The following is a 17,142-nucleotide window of genomic DNA, read 5'->3' as shown; positions in this document are numbered from 1 at the left end:
TTTTTTGATTTTAAGATACATTTATTCCATTCTTGTTTTTACACCTATGATCATTATTCAAACCCACTTATTCCCAATGCTAAAAGTTCACCTTAATCAGCTATTATATATTCACTAGTCTGAATGGATTAAAAAGCTGTAGGAGTAATTTGACACTACAAAAACATAACATAAATTTGTTAACATATCAAACTTTGATTTACTAACAGTGGTATGTATGTGGATGTGCATCAAGTAATATATCTTTTTGAATTCATTGTGTAGTTGCTCAAGATAATGTTTATTCTATACGCAGCTCTGAGTACACTTTGGCATGGAAGGACAGAGTACAAATGGCAAAATAAATAAAATGGAATGTAATGAGCTGCATGCTGCTTTACTATTCATCTGCACATACTGATATATGTGCATATTAGAAACAAAATACACCTTTGCTTGTTCTACAGATTTATCTGTCAAAGATGAAGAAAATACTCTATACCAAAATCCTTATTAACCACAATTTAAGATAAAAATAAAATGGCAGGGGCAATTCATCAAGAGCAAAGCCGGGTAAACTGGAGCATAGAAGAGTGAAAAAAAAGTTTCATAATAGAAGAGAATAACCTGTGAAGTTATTTTCATATTTTTCCTAACCTTATAAAAAGCCTCTCCCTAAAAAAACACAATTCATTTCCTAATTCAGTTATTGTTATGGTATAGGCCAGTGATGGCTAACTTTTTCCGGACCGAGTACCCAAAGCACGCATGGCCAAAAACCCAAAATGCAATGCACCCCCCCCCACTGAGCATGCGTGGTAGAGACCCAATGATCAGCTGGCCGGTGGGAGGCGTGCGCACATGCATGGCAGAGCTGAACTGAGGTGATGGCTCGCGTGCCCACAGAAAGGGCGCTGGGTGCCACCTGTGACATGTGTGCCATAGGTTCGCCATCACGGGTATAGTTTCTATTCTTAGCTTTAATAGTATATACTGAATTACAAAATTGCAAACCACCTGGTATCCTGACGAAAGACCAGCCGTTTGGAGGTTTGAGCCCCAATAATCCTCCTGGGGCTTCAGGAAACAACTGAGAGCATCGTTTTAGCCAACTGGTTACAAGTTCAGGCGCTCCATAAAACACACATTGCTTTGCTTCAAGAGTTCCTCCTTCTTTAAGTGCTTTACGCTCATACTCTGCACTGCGATCATTGCAATAGAAATCCAATGGAACAGCTGTTACCTGTGAATCAAAAGGCTAAAGTTATTCTAGATTTTATAAAAAAAATTATCTAAGACTGGTCCTTAGAAACAGAATGCAGAAGCAAAGTAATTATGATATAATTGAATGGTCTCTAGATCTTTCAAGATGATTAATTCAAGTGAGAGCTCAAGCAAGAGATATTACAAAATACTAGACTAAGGCTTAATAAAGGTATTTTCTTTTTTAATGGAATTCTTTCTTATTTGATGCTTATGAGATTTCAGCATCTAATTAAGCGAACAGAATCCAAGACTATATTTCTTGCTCATAGGTCTTATAATACACTAAAAATTACAGAATAAAGAAAAGAGTTTGATGAGCAACATGCTAAATAGCAAAATAATAGCATAAAATGAAATCTAATTTTATTTTATATATTCTATAATTTTATAGAGAAGAAAATTATTTTGAACATAAAAGATGTTAGTGATGGAAATACTGAGTAAAATCACATAAAGCCTGAGAGGAAGAAAGGTTTCAAGAATGGCATATATCAATACATCGTTTCCTGAGGAGTATCTTGTTATGCAACGAAGATTACTTGAGTGATTTAGGATCCTGAATTGCTCTGGTCAGTTCTCAGTGGGGCCATAGTTTCAATATGATACTAATTCAGCTTACAAAAACATACTTTACATAACTATGATCTGAGCCGAATATGAAACAGCAAGAAATCTTTGTCTTGGCAGCAATGAACTTTCTAAAGCCTGACAATCTTATGAATACAAAACTTTTGTAAATAAATATTTTGTAACAGCAACACTGCTGTTATTATTATTTATTTATTGCCAAGTGATCCTACCCTATTATGGAATCTTTGGGAAGTACTGATTTATCTCCCGTAATTTTGCAAATACTGTTTTAATTGACTTGTTTGGCTCTTACCCTTATCTTCCAAAGGCACTGAAAACCTGGCTGTTCTCACAGGTCCCGGGATAGGATGGTTACAATTTTTATGCCATTTCATTTGTATTTTACTATACAATAGGGGATAGGGAATCATCTGTTTCTCTATTTTATTGTTCTGACTAATTATGTAAAGCACTCAAAATCATACAGACTCAGCCGTTCTTTAAAACTCTGTAATAAATAAATAAGTTGGAACAGGAGTTTATCTTCCTGTACTTACAACTTTCTTTAGTGACAACTTCAGTGTAAATTATTTAGCTAAAGTAAATGTATTGCCAACACAGGAATCTAACTTTATATCATCTTGGACCATCTCCATCATTTTAATCTTTGGCTAACATTCTGCTTCATCCAGATAGCAGCAAACAGCGAACTCTCCAAGTGGCTGAATAGTCTCCAGATAAGGAATATGTTCCAACAGACAAGATTGCTTTTATTTAAAACACAAACACACACACACACACACACACAACTCTCTTATCTCTCTTTAACAGGCTAAACAGCAAGTCTGTGATATCATCCTGTACAACATGTTATTGTTCCCAAACACATATATTTTCAAAGCTGAAGGCCAAAACAACAACAAGATGGACATAAGATGCAATGACAATGATAAAGAGAGCCGTGGAAGTTGCAATCAGGACTTAGAATCTATATTTATAAATTAGCCAAGCAAAAGCAGTGTATGTTTCTCATATAAAACTCTGTTATTCATCAAAAGTTTACTAGGAGTCTCTTATTTATATGTCAGAACAGGGACATAAATACTCTTATTTTAGAACACTATTCTTTAAATTATTCAATTTTACATACAACAAAATAAAGGACACTTATAATGACCAGAATTAAAGAATTTATCACATTCAGTTATTTGGATAAGAAGCAGAATTTCCTTACCTTCTTATAAACTCACTGACACATATTATGAAGGGAGACAGAAGAGGCAAGGATTTATTGAAAATTAAAATAATTTTTAATTTCCCCCCCCCTTATTCCAAAAAATGTATGGCAGAGGAAATCAAAACAGAATGCAGGAGAGGGGCTCACATGTGAAATCAGTAATTGAAAAAGTGATCCTGTCTGTTAACAGAGTAACAGAGCTCTTAGAGGTGTTTTAGTCCAACCCTCTGCTCAAGCAGGAAACCCTATAACAGTGATGGCGAACCTTTTCCGGACCGAGTACCCAAAGCACGCATGGCCAAAAACCCAAAATGCAATGCACCCCCCCCCACTGAGCATGCGTGGTAGAGACCCAATGATCAGCTGGCCGGTGGGAGGCGTGCGCACATGCATGGCAGAGCTGAACTGAGGTGATGGCTCGCGTGCCCACAGAAAGGGCGCTGGGTGCCACCTGTGACATGTGTGCCATAGGTTCGCCATCACGGGTATAGTTTCTATTCTTAGCTTTAATAGTATATACTGAATTACAAAATTGCAAACCACCTGGTATCCTGACGAAAGACCAGCCGTTTGGAGGTTTGAGCCCCAATAATCCTCCTGGGGCTTCAGGAAACAACTGAGAGCATCGTTTTAGCCAACTGGTTACAAGTTCAGGCGCTCCATAAAACACACAATGCTTTGCTTCAAGAGTTCCTCCTTCTTTTAAGTGCTTTACGCTCATACTCTGCACTGCGATCATTGCAATAGAAATCCAATGGAACAGCTGTTACCTGTGAATCAAAAGGCTAAAGTTATTCTAGATTTTATAAAAAAAATTATCTAAGACTGGTCCTTAGAAACAGAATGCAGAAGCAAAGTAATTATGATATAATTGAATGATCTCTAGATCTTTCAAGATGATTAATTCAAGTGAGAGCTCAAGCAAGAGATATTACAAAATACTAGACTAAGGCTTAATAAAGGTATTTTCTTTTTTAATGGAATTCTTTCTTATTTGATGCTTATGAGATTTCAGCATCTAATTGCTTAACAGAATCCAAGACTATATTTCTTGCTCATAGGTCTTATAATACACTAAAAATTACAGAATAAAGAAAAGAGTTTGATGAGCAACATGCTAAATAGCAAAATAATAGCATAAAATGAAATCTAATTTTATTTTATATATTCTATAATTTTATAGAGAAGAAAATTATTTTGAACATAAAAGATGTTAGTGATGGAAATACTGAGTAAAATCACATAAAGCCTGAGAGGAAGAAAGGTTTCAAGAATGGCATATATCAATACATCGTTTCCTGAGGAGTATCTTGTTATGCAACAAAGATTACTTGAGTGATTTAGGATCCTGAATTGCTCTGGTCAGTTCTCAGTGGGGCCATAGTTTCAATATGATACTAATTCAGCTTACAAAAACATACTTTACATAACTATGATCTGAGCCGAGTATGAAACAGCAAGAAATCTTTGTCTTGGCAGCAATGAACTTTCTAAAGCCTGACAATCTTATGAATACAAAACTTTTGTAAATAAATATTTTGTAACAGCAACACTGCTGTTATTATTATTTATTTATTGCCAAGTGATCCTACCCTATTATGGAATCTTTGGGAAGTACTGATTTATCTCCCGTAATTTTGCAAATACTGTTTTAATTGACTTGTTTGGCTCTTACCCTTATCTTCCAAAGGCACTGAAAACCTGGCTGTTCTCTTAGGTCCCGGGATAGGATGGTTACAATTTTTATGCCATTTCATTTGTATTTTACTATACAATAGGGGATAGGGAATCATCTGTTTCTCTATTTTATTGTTCTGACTAATTATGTAAAGCGCTCAAAATCATACAGACTCAGCCGTTCTTTAAAACTCTGTAATAAATAAATAAGTTGGAACAGGAATTTATCTTCCTGTACTTACAACTTTCTTCACTGACAACTTCAGTGTAAATTATTTAGTTAAAGTAAATGTATTGCCAACACAGGAATCTAACTTTATATCATCTTGGACCATCTCCATCATTTTAATCTTAGGCTAACATTTCAGACAAATAGTTGTCCAATCTCTTCTTCAAAACATTAAAAAAACTATTTACAACCAATAGAATAGAATAGAATTTTATTGGCCAAGTGTGATTGGACACACAAGGAATTTGTCTTGGTGCAACATTATTTACAACCATTACTGAAATTCATTCTACTAACAAAGATTTGTTTGTTTGTTTATTAGATTTCTATTGCTACCTTTCTTAAACAAATCTGGGTTCATGACATCAATATAATCAGGAAATATAAAACATAAAGCAATTAAATGGTAAAATGCTAAAACAAAAAGCCTGTGTCTTAATCATCCCCTTAGGATGCTCTGGAGCTACCTCCAATTATCCTTATTCCATTTTTTTTCCTGTCCTATCCCAATGTCTCAGTAAAAAGCCAGGTCTTCTGAAAGGCTAAAAGGGTGGGATCTGCCAAATGATGTCTTCCACAGGGTGGGGCAAGCAGGGAAAAGGCATACTCCCAAGGTCCCACTAGTTAGCAGAATTTCAGGGAAGGGATCTGGAGCATCCCTACCTTATCTTTACTTAGACACAATACATTTAACTGCATTGCCAGGACAACATAGTACAAGAAGAAATGTTCCTTATTTTCCTGAGAAAATACAATACCATATCTACCAATGAGGTAGAGTATATACTTCCCGACCTCTGGACCTTCAAGCGGGAATTGAAGACGTTATATTTTAATGTATTTTAACTGTATTTTAAGGGTTTTAAGTCGGTCTTTGACCATTTTAGTTGATGGCCTTGTTAATATTTGTTTTTAAATTCTTTTAAGTTTGCTATTTATTTGTTATAAATAGCTGTACACGCCCTGAGTCCTTCGGGAGAAGGATGGTATAAAAGTTTAATTAATAATAAATAAATAAATAAATAAATATAAACACATTTTCATTAAAACTGAAGATAAGCTCCAAATAACTGTTCTCTATCAATAGCTGTCATCTGCAGGCACAGTTAGCCATGATGATGCCAAAATAATATGTATGTTATGACACTGTGCTGCACTCTTATGTTTGCATTGCAACATTGATAACAAGCACGTAAGGACAAAAGTTGCATCACAACACTTGGATGTACTCTACATCTCTGGATACCAAGCAGTTTCTAATTAAAATCTGTACTGTACTGCTGGGGTGGGGATGGGGGATGGACACAAGAAGAGATTTCAACCAAATTAGTCTCCCAAATAGAGAAGTTCAAAAAAGGTCACAGAAGACATGGGGAGACATGGGGAGGACTAGGGGAGACATGATAGCAGTGTTCCAATATCTCAGGGGTTGCCACAAAGAAGAGGGAGTCGGGCTGTTCTCCAAAGCACCTGAGGGTAGAACAAGAAGCAATGGGTGGAAACATCAAGGAAAGAAGCAACTTAGAACTAAGGAGAAAATTCCTGACAGAACAATTAATAAGTAGTACGACTTGCCTGCAGAAGTTGTGAATGCTCCAACACTAGAAATTTTTAAGAAAATGTTGGATAACCATCTGACTGAGATGGTGTAGGGTTTCCTGCCTGGGCAGGGGGTTGGACTAGAAGGCCTCCAAGGTCCCTTCCAACTGTTGTTATATTATATTATATTAAGAGCTAGTTTCTGGTGAAATATATCCAGGCTAAAACATGTATGCTTTATGTTCAGGACAGAAGTGATTTTCTTTTTTTTCTGTTTTTTTTTTTTGGAGGGGGAGGGGGAATTCAAGGCAGTCATCACAGTTATGGGGATGATGGTTTAGTAATGAAGACATTCGCCTCTCAACCAGAAGGTTGACAATTCACTCCAAGGTAGTGGCAGATGTTTCTCTCTTAAGGCACAAAGAAAAATATCTGCGACTAACTCCAGGTAGGCAAGGATTTATTGAAAATTAAAATAATTTTTAATTTCCCCCCCCCTTATTCCAAAAAATGTATGGCAGAGGAAATCAAAACAGAATGCAGGAGAGTGGCTCACATGTGAAATCAGTAATTGAAAAAGTGATCCTGTCTGTTAACAGAGTAACAGAGCTCTTAGAGGTGTTTTAGTCCAACCCTCTGCTCAAGCAGGAAACCCTATAACAGTGATGGCGAACCTTTTCAGCAACGAGTGTCCAAACCGGAATGTATGTGCATGTGTGTGTGCGTGCGCTGGAGTGCCGGAAACCCAAAAATCAGCTGGCTGGTGTGCGCATGCATGTTTTTTGGCTGTTTTTTTGGCCCGTTTTCAGGCCATTTTCCAGTGCTCGTAAAGACCAGCTGGCTGGTGTGCATGTGCGCGCCAGAAACCAAAAGAGCAACTAGGGACAGCGTGCGTGCACCACAGAGAGGGCTTTGTGTGCCACTTCTGGCACGCGTGCAATAGATTCGCCATCATGGCGCTCTAACATTTCAGACAAATAGTTGTCCAATCTCTTCTTCAAAACATTAAAAAAACTATTTACAACCAATAGAATAGAATAGAATAGAATTTTATTGGCCAAGTGTGATTGGACACACAAGGAATTTGTCTTGGTGCAACATTATTTACAACCATTACTGAAATTCATTCTACTAACAAAGATTTGTTTGTTTGTTTGTTTATTAGATTTCTATTGCTACCTTTCTTAAACAAATCTGGGTTCATGACATCAATATAATCAGGAAATATAAAACATAAAGCAATTAAATGGTAAAATGCTAAAACAAAAAGCCTGTGTCTTAATCTGTGGGGATCCTTAGGATGCTCTGGAGCTACCTCCAATTATCCTTATTCCATTTTTTTTCCTGTCCTATCCCAATGTCTCAGTAAAAAGCCAGGTCTTCTGAAAGGCTAAAAGGGTGGGATCTGCCAAATGATGTCTTCCACAGGGTGGGGCAAGCAGGGAAAAGGCATACTCCCAAGGTCCCACTAGTTAGCAGAATTTCAGGGAAGGGATCTGGAGCATCCCTACCTTATCTTTACTTAGACACAATACATTTAACTGCATTGCCAGGACAACATAGTACAAGAAGAAATGTTCCTTATTTTCCTGAGAAAATACAATACCATATCTACCAATGAGGTAGAGTATATACTTCCCGACCTCTGGACCTTCAAGCGGGAATTGAAGACGTTATATTTTAATGTGTATTTTAACTGTATTTTAAGGGGTTTTAAGTCGGTCTTTGACCATTTTAGTTGATGGCCTTGTTAATATTTGTTTTTAAATTCTTTTAAGTTTGCTATTTATTTGTTATAAATAGCTGTACACGCCCTGAGTCCTTCGGGAGAAGGATGGTATAAAAGTTTAATTATAAATAAATAAATATAAATAAATATAAACACATTTTCATTAAAACTGAAGATAAGCTCCAAATAACTGTTCTCTATCAATAGCTGTCATCTGCAGGCACAGTTAGCCATGATGATGCCAAAATAATATGTATGTTATGACACTGTGCTGCACTCTTATGTTTGCATTGCAACATTGATAACAAGCACGTAAGGACAAAAGTTGCATCACAACACTTGGATGTACTCTACATCTCTGGATACCAAGCAGTTTCTAATTAAAATCTGTACTGTACTGCTGGGGTGGGGATGGGGGATGGACACAAGAAGAGATTTCAACCAAATTAGTCTCCCAAATAGAGAAGTTCAAAAAAGGTCACAGAAGACATGGGGAGACATGGGGAGGACTAGGGGAGACATGATAGCAGTGTTCCAATATCTCAGGGGTTGCCACAAAGAAGAGGGAGTCGGGCTGTTCTCCAAAGCACCTGAGGGTAGAACAAGAAGCAATGGGTGGAAACTGATCAAGGAAAGAAGCAACTTAGAACTAAGGAGAAAATTCCTGACAGAACAATTAATAAGTAGTACGACTTGCCTGCAGAAGTTGTGAATGCTCCAACACTAGAAATATTTAAGAAAATGTTGGATAACCATCTGACTGAGATGGTGTAGGGTTTCCTGCCTGGGCAGGGGGTTGGACTAGAAGGCCTCCAAGGTCCCTTCCAACTGTTGTTATATTATATTATATTAAGAGCTAGTTTCTGGTGAAATATATCCAGGCTAAAACATGTATGCTTTATGTTCAGGACAGAAGTGATTTTCTTTTTTTTCTGTTTTTTTTTTTGGAGGGGGAGGGGGAATTCAAGGCAGTCATCACAGTTATGGGGATGATGGTTTAGTAATGAAGACATTCGCCTCTCAACCAGAAGGTTGACAATTCACTCCAAGGTAGTGGCAGATGTTTCTCTCTTAAGGCACAAAGAAAAATATCTGCGACTAACTCCAGGTAGGCATCAGGAAAGGTATCTGGCCAGTAAATGCTCAAATCCATCCAGTCATTTCGACTCTACCCAGAATAGGGAATTCAGAGTTGTGAAAAAGGAGCATAACAGTTAAGGGAGTATAATACTGGGAAGACCAAAGCCAACAGCATCTAACACATCTAACAATACCATGGCAGCAACAGCAGCTAAGGCAGGGGTGGGTAATTAATTTTCCCAAGGGGCCAGACGAGAAACTGGGACTGTGGTGAAGGGCAAAGCCAACAGAACTGTGAAGGTGAATAGGCAGGCATACACATACCTAAAATTGAAAAAACTTGCCTTCAAAATAAAAGCAATGCAGTTGTATTGTGTGCATAGCGAACACTTATTTACATTTGGTTTCTAATTTCCTATTGACCTCACATGGACTGGAAAGAGGCAGCCAAAGGACCAGATGTGGCCCGGGGTGTGTGGGGGGCATAAAATGCTCTCTTCGATCTAAGGGAAAATAGAGAAAGGCAGGTTCTGGGAAGATCATATTGATTCTTTAAGCATAGCATATCCATCTCTCTGTATTTTGTTTTGGCCAAAGCTTGGAACCACACAAATATTCTGGGTTTTTGTTCTGCTTAACTGAGATCTCCCTAGAATAGTTCAGCAGAGCTTTCAAGTTACAATATATTTGTTTTGAGCTTGAAATGAAACACCTTCTTCTTAATACTTTGATGAAATGATACATAAAACCAATGTAAATCAGTGATATTTGTATCATGAGACTCAAAAATAATCTCAGTGGGACACAGATTAATTTACTGAGACTTCAAGTCTAATTTACAGTATACTTTAGCTACAGTTACAGAATTCTTATGTTTTTGGGGGAGAAGACATTGAGATGAGTACTCCTATTTTGTTTGGAACCCGAAGGTAGTTCAAATGCATATAATATTTGCATGTGAACCCAGAATTAGTTCATGAGACCTTAGTCATCTGAATTATAAATTGAATCTGAATGAGCTTTGTTTTAGACCTGGAATTTAAGCCCCATCTCCTAACAGAAAAATTGATAGGAAGCAGAATTTTATTTATTTTTATCAGCAACTAATGTTTTAAGTATAACAAAAATAAATTTAAAAACATAACTGAAACCAACACAATACAGGAATAAATAATTATGGATCCATGATATTAATATTAAAGCTAATGATTACTGTCAAATTCCCAACTCTTTACAAATATATATTATACTACATATCTTATAGCTCCAAAAATAATTTCTTAATTTTTTTTCTAATTTTGGAAAAATAAAGGTTTTAGTGTTTAGTGCAAACTACAGTAAACATATCTTACATATTAAGATGTCATAATCATCTAGGGGTTTGATGCCCTTGTTTTAGTTTCCTGAATTTAGAAGCACAGATTAATCTTATGGATCACATTTTATTTAAGTTTCTCATTATTATGGCTTGAAAGAAATTTCTGAAGAATGTATAGATATTGTGAAAATAAAAAAAATAACTCAAAGGGAAGTTTAATGAAAAGAATGCTGACTCTAAACCCAGAACTGAAAAACTGCATAGCATCTGACAATACAATGCAATACTGCCATCTACAGCTAAGAAATTAGAACTTCAAACAGCTTTCACAAACTGCATTCAGACCACAACTTTTCAACTGAACAATGCTATCCAATTTTTCATTATGAAAAAAGAATCAAAGTAATATTTCAACATCACAGTTTTTTCAATATATGTGAATGAACAGAGATTATAACAGGAATGCTCAAATGTTTGCTCAAGGACATAAAGAACAATAAATGACAACTCATCCAGTGACCATTCAAAATAACAACAGTGATGAATGAGTGATACCTATGACCAGTCCTCAAAGTTACAGCTGTCCTAGCACTCATGATTTGGGTGTTTGGCAACCCATTTGCACTTCTGATGTTTAGAGCATCTTGTGGGCATGTCATAGGCATTTCAACCTTATTAAAAACAGCAATGATGATTGATTGGTGATAATTAGACAGACACAAGCCTTAAAAAAGATCCTGAGTCTTATGGAAATTTGTGTGCACCATTTTCCTACTTTGCAGAAGTTAAAAATTTAAAATACTTAATATAAACTCTTATATTTATTTGCAGTTGTGCATAAAAACATGACCTTACACAGTCTTTACAAATGCTAACTTTACAGTTAGCATTAATTTGCTGAAAAATGAGCAAATTATAACTGAGATGAGTATCTCAACAAAAATATCAAGGGTCTGTGAGATTGTTGTGAATGTTTTGAATGCCTTCCAAAAAAAGAATGTCAATTATCAGAATGTCTGCAGTACCCTTAAAAAAATCAGTGACCTGTATATGGCCTGTCTGAATGGATATTCAGAGCAGGAAGAGGAACATAAAATGGCCACCAAAATGATCAAAAGACTAAAGCAGCTGTCTTTTGAAGAACATTTTGTAAGTTTATATTCTGAGATTAAAAGTGCTGAATGTAGACAATTCTTTGCATAGAAATATTTCAAAATGGGTTCAAAAAGGATTAACAAAGGCTTACCCGTGGGCTCACAACGGACAGAAAGGACGGCAGCTCTGTGATTTGACAATACTGTTTCCATGAGGTAGCTGGCTGTTGATGAACAATGCAATCTGAGTGGCCAATTACTGCTTTACAGTGGCTTGTGAATACAAGGCCCTAAAAATGATAAAATTCAAAAAAGGTTTCCAAAATTTGAACAATGTTTTACTACAGCAATTCGTTTCTAAGAAATGCCAAAAATGAGCAATCTCCAAATATGTTCATTTGAAGTATGAAATTTTTATCTTGCTCTGACATTCTAAGGCCACTGGTCTCTGTTTATGTTTCTTTTTAATAGCAGATGAAGAGCTCCAAGAAATGGAGTAACATTACAATACAACACTCCTAAAAAAGAACCTGATGGGAAAGATATTAAGATTCTTTGATACAACATGCAGTTTTGATTGTTGCACATAGGGAGTTGTGGTTTTTAATGTTATTCCATGTGCCTTGGCTACCGTGCTCCATGCTGCTAGGGAGCATGACCCCTAGAGGGTGAATACTGAATATTGAAACAAGAGTTGTTTCACCACAAGTACGACTTACATATACACAGTCTGTGTAATGAATAAGATGGCAAACTAAATTTTCTGCTACAGCTTTTCTTTTTTTATCATGCTGAAGTTTCCTTGTGTAGATCAGATGATTTAATTCTGAGATTTCTGGAAAGCCTTAAATTTTTGAGCAGGCAAAAATTTTAAGACTGTTAAGAGGATATTCACTTATTAGCAGGAATTCCTGACAGTTTGTTGAATTAAAAGTATTTTCCCTTGCACAAAGATGAAGATGTTACATACCTGCAGCAAAGTGCAGCTGTGCAAGTTGAGTGGGGAGAGTGGGAAACTGACATCCAGCACAAAATCTTGATTCTTCAGATACCGAGACTGATGCTGGTCTTCTTTTTCTGGCTCCTTCCAGAATCGAAAGTGGTGGAGCCTGTAGGCGGCTTTCAGAGACAGGAAAAGAGCTAACCATCTGGGGGGGAAAGTATACATTCACACCTTTTGAACAGGAATATAATAGTCGACTTACAATCATTTGTATAGTTGGTTAGAAATTAAAACGACACTGAAAAAAATGATTTTTGACCAGTTTTCACACTTACAACCATTGGTGCATCCCCATAATCAAGTGATCAAAAGTTGGACGCTTGGCAACTGGCATATATTTATGCCAGTTGCACTGCATCCCATGGTCATGTAATCCCCATTTGTAACCTTCTCAACTGGCTTCCAAGAAGAAAAATCAATGGAGAAGCCTGATTCACTTAAAAACTGCAGTGATTTGCTTAACAACCGCAGCAAAAAAGGCCACAAAATGGGGCAAAACTCGCTTAACAACCGTCTTGCTTTGCATCAGATATTTGGGGCTTGAGCTATACAGGTTGCAGTAGTTACTGTAGTTGTTAAGTCAAGTACTAAATATATGCAAAAAGGGTGGGAATTGCTTAATGAACCATTATTTTTAAAACATGAATATGAGAGAACAACTATTTTGGCATAATGTTTAGCCATTCAATCTGTCGTTCTTTAATTCTGAAATCCAACTCTATACACATGAAATGTTATATGCAAGTGTTATAAGCAGAAAGGTGATTTTAAAACTAGCAAATAGTGAATGGTCAATACTGTTTAGCGAACATATAGTTCTATAGAGAACAACAGTACATCTTTGATAGCAAATAGACTCATAACGGTTTAGCCTGACGCAAGCAAAAGCCTGGAAACTTATTATTTAAAAAAAAACTCTACAAGATGGTTTCTTGTATGTGTAAATTATTCCTTTTTTGTCAAGATCTACAGGGACATTAGTGCACAATTGCTACAATTGGCTTACATTCATACTATACAGGTATTTGTTCAATTTCAAGAATTGATCATTCAAATACAGTTTTTTAAAGTATAGGAAATGAAAGTTTAATTGGTATCCAGGTATTTGTAATAAATATTGCTCATGCAATGGATATTTCTGCCCCCGAAAATTGCAATATACTGTATTTAACTCTGTATGTATTAAAAATTCATAATTTTTAAAAAAATATTCTTACAATTACTTAAACTTAAACCAAATGTGCTATTAGTTTAAGATTTCTCACCTGGCTAGGTGTCCTTTATGCATAAGGTTTGCCAATTCTGCTGGAGAAACATCAATAAACCGTAGGAAAGAGAAACAACTCCCTTTCTCAGCACCTATAATGTATGAGTAACAAAATTAAAATGAGCTCCTGGAAAAAACTGGTGCCTCATTAGCTTTATAAAAACTGACACAATTTGGAATATCTGTATTGCACCTTCTCTCTAGAGCAGAATATCACATGAGCCCAATTTTTATGAAAATTAATGTTTTCTGAAAAGCAGCGATATTAGTGGCCTGTGATCAGCAGGAACATTTCATACAAGAATAAAATATGCAAAGCTCATTAGTAAGGAATAATAGAAAATGGCTAAAGAAGGAAGAAGAGGGCCACTAAGAACGAGATGCATGAAGAATGACGCATTTTTCCATCCCAGAGGCAACAAAACCATAGGCGCATGAAGAGAAAAAACAGGATGACAATAACTGCACATCATTTCCTTTTCTCTATATATACAACTAAATTTTCTAATTAAGTTTTGGAAAAAGTAAGAATAAAGGAAAAATATGGTGCCATTATACAAAATCTGAGGACCAGAAGATTAAACCATAGCACACCTAAGAAGGATTACACATTGCCCTTAAGAATCAAATGAAGAGTCAAATAATAAGGTGAAGCTATGCTGTTCAGAGTATAAATTCAGTTTGGGAGTAATTACAATTTGTAAAAAGATATGTAACTGATTTAAGGATTTGTTCATTAGCATATTCAGAACTTCAGAACAATTTTGATAGCTTGAAAGAATTTTTAAAAAATCAATGAAAGTGGTAAATATTGAAAGGAAAATTAGCATGAGGAAAATCTTGAAAAGGACAGTGATAACATAAAAAAAAACTTTTTAAGATTTAAGTAATCTATTAGAAATGCTAAAATAGATGTCAGTTCAATTGTGAAATAAACTAATTAAGATGTTTATGACACCACTGTCTACATAATTTTAAATATAAGTTTAGAGAAAAAAAGCTAAGCTATTGTCATTTTAGGTAAAGTGATACGAATTAATTTCATCCTAATGTTCTCCCAGTCCTTTAACTTACCTCTTCTATGGAACAGAGACTGTTGAATATAGTCTGGTGCAAAAGGAGAAAGTAAAAACTGCAACCACCTGGAAATTAATAAAGATTAAAAATATTAGAATAGAATAGAATTTTATTGGCCAAGTGTGATTGGACACACAAGGAATTTGTCTTGGTGCATATGAGTTCAAAGTTATTTTATTTTATTTTATTTATATTTAATCGTATTTATATACCGCCCTATCTCCCAAGGGACTCATTTTGTCACCTATCCTTGCTCTAATAATTGTGGGACATTGTTGTCTTTAGGTTATTAGCCAAAATCATTCTCTTGAGAAGCCTGGAAGCATATACTATGCTCCTATACAGCTATGCTATGAGCCACTTTAGCATAACATTAGAAGGGGCTGAAGGAGCTACAGATCTCTCATTAAGAGCAATAGTTGAAGAGGTTCCCCTGACTGCATATGTTACCTCGGAAAAAACTGAACAGAATATAATACTGTTTACCTGTCCCGTGAATGGTTAAACACCCTGATCTGCCCATGACGATAGAGAAACTTTGAAATCTGATATGGCTTTAGTGAAATGTGAAATGGAGACCATGTTTCTTGTCGCTCAAAGAGCTCTGGATGATTGCAGACCTGTATGGAAATGTAATAATTAATTATTACAATAACAATAATAATAATAATAATGTAATGTTTTGTAATAAAATTACATTTTGTAAAAGATATGTAACTGATTTAAGGATTTGTTCATTAGCATATTCAGAACTTCAGAACAATTTTGATAGCTTGAAAGAATTTTTAAAAAATCAATGAAAGTGGTAAATATTGAAAGGAAAATTAGCATGAGGAAAATCTTGAAAAGAACAGTGATAACATAAAAAAAAACTTTTTAAGATTTAAGTAATCTATTAGAAATGCTAAAATAGATGTCAGTTCAATTGTGAAATAAACTAATTAAGATGTTTATGACACCACTGTCTATATAATTTTAAATATAAGTTTAGAGAAAAAAAGCTAAGCTATTGTCATTTTAGGTAAAGTGATATGAATTAATTTCATCCTAATGTTCTCCCAGTCCTTTAACTTACCTCTTCTATGGAACAGAGACTGTTGAATATAGTCTGGTGCAAAAGGAGAAAGTAAAAACTGCAACCACCTGGAAATTAATAAAGATTTAAAATATTAGAATAGAATAGAATTTTATTGGCCAAGTGTGATTGGACACACAAGGAATTTGTCTTGGTGCATATGAGTTCAAAGTTATTTTATTTTATTTTATTTATATTTAATCGTATTTATATACCGCCCTATCTCCCAAGGGACTCATTTTGTCACCTACCCTTGCTCTAATAATTGTGGGACATTGTTGTCTTTAGGTTATTTAGGTCATTCTCTTGAGAAGCCTGGAAGCATATACTATGCTCCTATACAGCTATGCTATGAGCCACTTTAGCATAACATTAGAAGGGGCTGAAGGAGCTACAGATCTCTCATTAAGAGCAATAGTTGAAGAGGTTCCCCTGACTGCATATGTTACCTCGAAAAAAACTGAACAGAATATAATACTGTTTACCTGTCCCGTGAATGGTTAAACACCCTGATCTGCCCATGACGATAGAGAAACTTTGAAATCTGATATGGCTTTAGTGAAATGTGAAACGGAGACCATGTTTCTTGTCGCTCAAAGAGCTCTGGATGATTGCAGACCTGTATGGAAATGTAATAATTAATTATTACAATAACAATAATAATAATAATGTAATGTTTTGTAATAAAATTACATTTTGTAATAATATTACAAAATAATGATTATTCTACATGTTTGGAAAAATACAGGAAAAAATTTCAGGATTTAATCTTTTACCCTGTTTTTCCTCAAAACAGACACATCAGCACATGATTATTTCTCTTACCTTATAAAGCAGATCAAGCTAAGAGTTATTTTTTCATCAGTCTATACCACTTCAGTCACAAATAATTCTAAGTGACACACATACCTTATCAGTAAAAAGGAATAAAACAATGCAAAACAACATACATAACAACAACATATCTGAGAACATCATATATTCCAGTTCACAAACACAATC

The 17,142-nt window shown here is 35.4% G+C and overlaps 1 protein-coding gene across 1 annotated transcript in view; it reads right to left on the bottom strand.

The window, feature by feature from the left end:
• Positions 1–17,142, bottom strand: part of INO80 (INO80 complex ATPase subunit) — a 66,099-nt gene that overhangs the window by 16,722 nt on the left and 32,235 nt on the right. Inside the window, exons 21-26 of the mRNA XM_058162067.1 lie at positions 16,626–16,759; positions 16,141–16,208; positions 13,987–14,080; positions 12,689–12,866; positions 11,871–12,008; positions 997–1,222 (exon numbers count right to left, since the gene is read on the bottom strand). Coding sequence (XP_058018050.1) covers positions 997–1,222; positions 11,871–12,008; positions 12,689–12,866; positions 13,987–14,080; positions 16,141–16,208; positions 16,626–16,759 — 838 coding nt within the window. The remainder of the gene's footprint in view (positions 1–996; positions 1,223–11,870; positions 12,009–12,688; positions 12,867–13,986; positions 14,081–16,140; positions 16,209–16,625; positions 16,760–17,142) is intronic.

This window comes from Ahaetulla prasina, chromosome 1, assembly GCF_028640845.1.
Source record: "Ahaetulla prasina isolate Xishuangbanna chromosome 1, ASM2864084v1, whole genome shotgun sequence".
In the NCBI taxonomy this organism is placed as follows: Eukaryota; Metazoa; Chordata; class Lepidosauria; order Squamata; family Colubridae; genus Ahaetulla; species Ahaetulla prasina.
The sequence above is the reverse complement of the archived record's forward strand: the minus strand, read 5'-3'. Positions and strand labels throughout refer to the sequence as shown.